Consider the following 5704-nt stretch of genomic DNA (forward strand, 5'->3'; position numbering starts at 1 on the left):
CGGCGCCTTCTTTAAGGTGGGGGGAGGGGGCCGGGGGGGCGGACAAGCTCCGCCCCCGGGAGCCGCGGGGCGCGTGTTGGCCAATGAAGAGCTTGGAAGGGGGCGGAGCCTTGCGACCGCAGCTTAAAGAAACTTGTTGCGGGTCCCTCCGCTGGGACGGAGCTTCGGCAGTCGCGGCGGTGGCGGTAGGAGGGGTGGCGGCGGCGGGGACACAGGTCGGGCCACCGCGCGGTGACCTCGGGTCCCAGAGCGGCCGCGGCGCAGCCGGGCATCGGACCCGGTGCGCATCCCCAGTGCGCGCCCCTCCGCTTACAGCCCCGATGCTGGACATGAGCGAGACCCGCGCCCAGCCGCCCTGCAGCCCGTCCGGCACTGCCAGCTCCATGTCGCACGTGGAAGACTCGGACTCGGATGCGCCGCCGTCGCCCTCGGGTTCCGAGGGCCTTGGCCGCGCGGCAGGCACGGGGGGCGGTGGCCGGGGCGACGCGGCCGAGGCGGCGGACGAGCGCTTCCCGGCCTGCATCCGCGACGCTGTGTCGCAGGTGCTCAAGGGCTACGACTGGAGTCTGGTGCCCATGCCGGTGCGAGGTGGCGGCGGCGGCGCACTCAAGGCCAAGCCGCACGTGAAGCGGCCCATGAATGCCTTCATGGTGTGGGCGCAGGCGGCGCGCCGTAAGCTAGCTGACCAGTACCCGCACCTGCACAACGCCGAGCTTAGCAAGACGTTGGGCAAGCTGTGGCGGTGAGTGTCCCCAGGCAGGGGGCGGGAGCTGCGAGTGAGTTGTGGGGCGCGTGGGGGCTCGGGGAGGTGGCGCTGCGCCCAGCCTCGGCCCTGCTCCCAGTGGCTGTTCCCAGGGTGAGTCTTAGTGGAAAAACACCTTCTGGCTAGCAGGGACCAGATGCGGGGTACTCCAGGGTCTGGGCCCTCAGAGGGCAGTGGGAAGAATGTGCCACCCCTGCCACAGTCCTGGAGCTTGGAGGGTAGCAGTTTGCTGAAGGCAGTGGCTGGCATGCCGAGTTGGGGGCCCCAGCCGTAAGTGGCCCCAGAGCCTGGAAGATTATCCCTTTCCCCAGGAAAGGTGGCCTCTGTTTGGGAGCAAGACAAGCAGGCGGGCAGCATGCCGCTGTCTGGAGGTGCCTGTCCTTGGAAAGTGCAGAGGGAGGGGTGCCTGTCTGCCCCGCTGGCACCTTCCCCACAGCTGCACACTTTGGTATGGGGAAACTGGTGGTTTTGCAGAAAGTTGGACAGCAGCAATGACAAAGTTGCCGCTCAGGACAGCCCTCCCCACCAATCGCTCTCTACCTGGGTTTAAAATGGATGGCTTTCGGGTTCCCAGCACTGGTGCCCTGTTTCCTGCTCTTTACCTCATAAGGGGGCCCTGGTAGCTTACGTGTACGTCTTCTGTGCTAATTCTGTCTGGTTGGGGCGCCGTGGATTTGAGCCTCTGGGCCCCAATATCCTGTCCGTTTGAAGTGAGTTTCTGGAAGTGTCTGAGGGGCTGGTGTGTGTTCTGAACCTCAGTGAGGACCACTGGTTTTTGCCAGTGTTTCTGGAGGTCTGGGAAGTCCAGCTGCCGGCGGAGTCCGGGCTTGATTCCGGCTTGATTCCCAGGAATCCGTAGTGTATTGTCAGCTGGATCCTGCACTCGTCCCCCGCCTGCCTTAGAAGGGAGGGGACAGACACAGGCTGAGTGGGGCAGGGGGTGTCAGAGGAGACAAGGTTTGGGTCTTGTTCTGGCTCCTTCTTTGACCCTAATGAGCACATGGAGCTTACGAACCAGCCACCATGTCTGAGAAACGGGGAGCGCTGTCTGGTGCCCACAGAGGTGTCAGTGCATGCAGGCCTCTCTGGTCAGGGTCATCCTGGTCCCCTCCTTGCACCTCACCTGGGGCACTGTCCAGTTCCCTAGGGAGCAAGGACACCACTGCTGGCCTGGATGCTCTCGCCATCCCGCTTGTGCCTTTGGTTCTGCAGATTGCTGAGTGAGAGCGAGAAGCGCCCCTTCGTGGAGGAAGCAGAGCGGCTGCGGGTTCAGCATAAGAAGGACCACCCAGATTACAAGTACCAGCCGCGTCGGAGGAAGAGCGTGAAGACGGGCCAGAGCGACTCCGACTCAGGCGCCGAACTGGGCCACCACCCAGGCGGTCCTGTGTACAAGACCGACACAAGCCTCAGCGAGGCTCACCACCACGGCGACCACACAGGTGGGCTCCTGGGGCTCCCAGTGTCTGAGAATCCCCAGTGGGAGAAGAGGAGTCCTCGCCATGGCGGAGATGAGCAGTGGGGCTGGGAACAGGGGCTCACTCCCAGGGCAGGCATCCACGGGCATCCGGTATTTGGAAAAAAAACCCCAGTGGCAGCCACCTCTGATATACACTGTGTTAGGAGGGGTGGGGTACTTTGCTTAGCCCCTCTGAACTTAGCCGGTCGCACAGCTTTGCCTACCTGGCACCCTGTGACCTGGGATTTTCTGTCTTGCCTGAAGGCATCTCTGCCTCCCTGGCCTTTTTTGCTAGTGCTGACCCAGGATTCACTCCCGCTGCTGTCATGGTGGTCAGCAGCCCACATTCAGGTTCAGACTACGATGGCGCAGTCCTGGCCCCCAAGCGGTCAAGCTGGCTAAAGCCATGAGCCTTGGGGAGAACAGGTTTTGTGTGAATTGTGTTGCTGTCCTGTGCATGGGGTTGGGTGTTTGTGAATGCTTCCTAAATGTGGTTCTCTCTCCTTACCCTACTGTGGCTTTCATGGTGGGGCCTCCTTGGCCTCACGTCTTCCAGTAGAACAGTGCTTAACGGAATTTTCTCAGCCAAGGAGTGAGGTTTGGGTCTGGCTTTGCTGGAATTTCTGGGAAATGTACAGGAACAAAAAGCTGTTGATTCCTACCTGCGGCAGTTAGCAGGCTGGTTTTCCTCTCATGTGTATGTCACCAGCTTGCCAGCCCTGCCAGCCCCACCTCGCCCCCCACAGAAGGAGCATTCATCCCTGAAATGTTCTCCGTCTCTAGGGCAAACCCATGGGCCGCCCACCCCGCCTACCACCCCCAAGACAGACCTGCACCTCGGGGGCAAGCAGGAGCTCAAGCTGGAAGGCCGCCGCCTGGTGGACAGTGGGCGCCAGAACATCGACTTCAGCAACGTGGACATCTCAGAGCTGAGTAGCGAGGTCATCGGCAACATGGACACCTTCGACGTTCACGAGTTTGACCAATACCTGCCCCTCAATGGTCACTCAGCCCTGCCCGCAGAGCCAGGCCAGCCTGCTGCCGCTGGCTCCTACGGGGGTGCCTCTTACTCACACTCCGGGACGGTGAGCATCGGGGCATCCCCCGTATGGGCCCACAAGGGAGCTCCATCAGCCTCCGCATCGCCCGAAGCAGGTCCCCCTCGGCCACACATCAAGACAGAGCAGCTGAGCCCTGGCCACTACGGTGACCAGTCGCATGGCTCTCCGGGCCGCACCGACTATAGCTCCTACAGTGCCCAGGCCAGTGTCACCACCGCTGCCCCTGCTGCGGCTGCCAGCTCCTTTACCAGCTCCCAGTGCGACTACACTGACCTGCAGGCCCCCAACTACTACAGTCCATATGCCAGCTACCCATCCAGCCTGTACCAGTATCCTTACTTCCACTCATCCCGCCGGCCCTACACCTCACCCTTGCTCAGTGGCCTCTCGGTGCCGCCCGCCCACAGCCCCCCCAGTAACTGGGACCAGCCTGTGTACACCACTCTGACCAGACCCTGAGGGCGCTGTGGCCACATGGAGTGGGCCGGTGTGGGCGGAGGACAACCTTTATCTTGTCAAAGACAGAGCCTCTCAGGTCTCCTGGGAGGTGTTGGCCAGCAAGGGGAGAAGAGGCAGCCATGTATGCCTGCTCCGTCAAGTGCCTGCCGACGTGTGCGGGAAACCATGCTTGTAACCGAGCCCCTTTGCTTCCGGATCTTCAAACTTCCGTCAGTGGACAAAGCCCTCTTTTCCTCCTCTCTCTCTCTTTGCGGTGACTGGCAACTTCGAAATGAAGGACGGTCTTTGGTGTCTTCTGTGCAGACACCAGTGCCTTGGTTTTGCATCTCAGTGGATGCAAAATGACAGCACAGTACAAAGTACAGAAGTGGGGAAGAAGCACAGGGTCTCCAGGTCACCTGTGTTCTGAAGTCCTGGCCAGCCTCAGAACAACTCCCAGGACCAATGGATGACATTCCCGCAGGGAGAGGGCGCATTCGCAGCCTGATGGGGATGCATCTGCAGAAACACCTCTTGGGACCAGCTCATTAGATCTGAGGTGTTTCTTGTAGTTAGCATTCTTTTGAGAAAGGTTTGGCTGTGATTAACACTTCTCTTTTTATTTTATTTTAAAAATTTTATTTTTGAAGCTTAAATGTGTTTGATTTGTTTTGAAAGCTGTTAAAGTGTATTTATGTCCTGTATTATTTTGTCTTTAACTAATGAAGTAATTTGTGCAGAGAGTAGAATTTAAGATAAAATGGAAGCCTGGGAGCTGTGGGCTTGGGCCAGGAGGGCAGATGGCATTGGGGCTCCTGCTCTGGGCCATTTTGGAGCCCTGCTGCTGGGAGGGGCTGGGGAGGGCCTGAACTCCAGGTCCCTGGGAAGCAGAAAGGACCTTAAGGGAGAAGTGATTTGCCTTGTAGTATCTTAGATCAGGTTGGGTTATCCCTGGCACCAGGTATTAAGTTGAGGTTTAAAAGGCAGGGGTGCCATTCAATTTCATCCCTGCCCACAACTGTGCCAAGTGACAGAGACGGGAATTTCTTGAGATGTGGTGGCTTCAGAAACGCATGAATCTTGGCTCTTAGGAACCAGATGCCACCTACAAGCTGTGAAACTAAAACCTCCACTAAACGTTTTTAGATTCTTCATTTTAGACAAATAACACCTGATTTACCTGTACTGCTTCCGCTGTATGCTGAGCTATGATAACCACCCACTTCATGGAAACTTGTGCCTTTAAACTTTGTAAATTTAAATACATCGGAGAAGTTGCTTCTTTTTACTTTTTCTACTTTTTCCTACCTTTTCTAGAAAAAAGTCTTTTTTTTTTTTTTTTTTTTCTTTTGCATATCTCTTTCTGGGGGTGGGGGTGGGGAACTACAGCAAACTCATTTTTATGCAATCTATTTTTCGGTGTTGAGTTTGGACTTTTGCTGTCACTTACCTGCTGTGTTTCACTACTTTCTGACCAAGCAACGCTAACTTTTGTACAGATCGATTTGATAAAATTAAAAAAAAAAAAGGCTTTCTATCTTCCCGGGCTGCGTTTTCTGTGTTGCTTTCTCTAAGCCTGGGAGATGTGGGACTCTAAGGTCCTGTATCCTGCTTCAGAGGAGCTTGTCCAAGGCAGGGGTGGATCTCTGAGCCTCAGAAGACATGGACAAAATAGGAGCCCCTGGGCCCACCTAGGTCCCCACTGGGGGCGGAGACAGCTCCATCCCAGGGAGGTGGCCACACTATCCTCCCTTGCTGTGTCTGAATTTGAACATGACATATTTCAGAAACTTTTAGGAAGCCTGAGATTCAGCTTCCTTCCCTGGCGGGCGATCTCTTCAGTGGGCCAGATGGGTCCAGATGGGCCAGATTCTGGGGCCGTGGTTTCCTCCCAGGCAAATTTCAGAGCTGGTTTCTGGGTGGCTGACGGCATTTTTCGGGCACTGGCACAGGGCCAGGCTGGGAGCATGATAAAAGCTGCCT

General features: G+C 57.2%; 1 protein-coding gene across 1 annotated transcript; it reads left to right on the plus strand.

Annotated features, from left to right (window-relative positions):
• The first annotated feature begins 320 nt into the window (after positions 1 to 320).
• Positions 321 to 5243, plus strand: SOX8 (SRY-box 8). Its single transcript, XM_011376819.1, has 3 exons — positions 321 to 742; positions 1976 to 2205; positions 3006 to 5243. Exons 1-3 carry the CDS (start codon positions 321 to 323, stop codon positions 3740 to 3742), a joined length of 1389 nt encoding a protein of 462 aa, XP_011375121.1. The 3' UTR covers positions 3743 to 5243.
• Positions 5244 to 5704: the final 461 nt, after the last annotated feature.

The sequence above is a fragment of the Pteropus vampyrus genome, unplaced genomic scaffold, assembly GCF_000151845.1.
Source record: "Pteropus vampyrus isolate Shadow unplaced genomic scaffold, Pvam_2.0 Scaffold303, whole genome shotgun sequence".
NCBI classification, from domain to species: Eukaryota; Metazoa; Chordata; class Mammalia; order Chiroptera; family Pteropodidae; genus Pteropus; species Pteropus vampyrus.

What these genes read in the sequence shown, in the direction of transcription:
- SOX8 (XM_011376819.1), top strand. Translation starts at nt 321, where the DNA reads ATGCTGGACATGAGCGAGACCCGCGCCCAGCCGCCCTGCAGCCCGTCC. An exon ending in ACGTTGGGCAAGCTGTGGCG is followed by an intron (nt 743 to 1,975) that starts GTGAGTGTCCCC and finishes TTGGTTCTGCAG; the next exon opens with ATTGCTGAGTGAGAGCGAGA. An exon ending in CCACCACGGCGACCACACAG is followed by an intron (nt 2,206 to 3,005) that starts GTGGGCTCCTGG and finishes CTCCGTCTCTAG; the next exon opens with GGCAAACCCATGGGCCGCCC.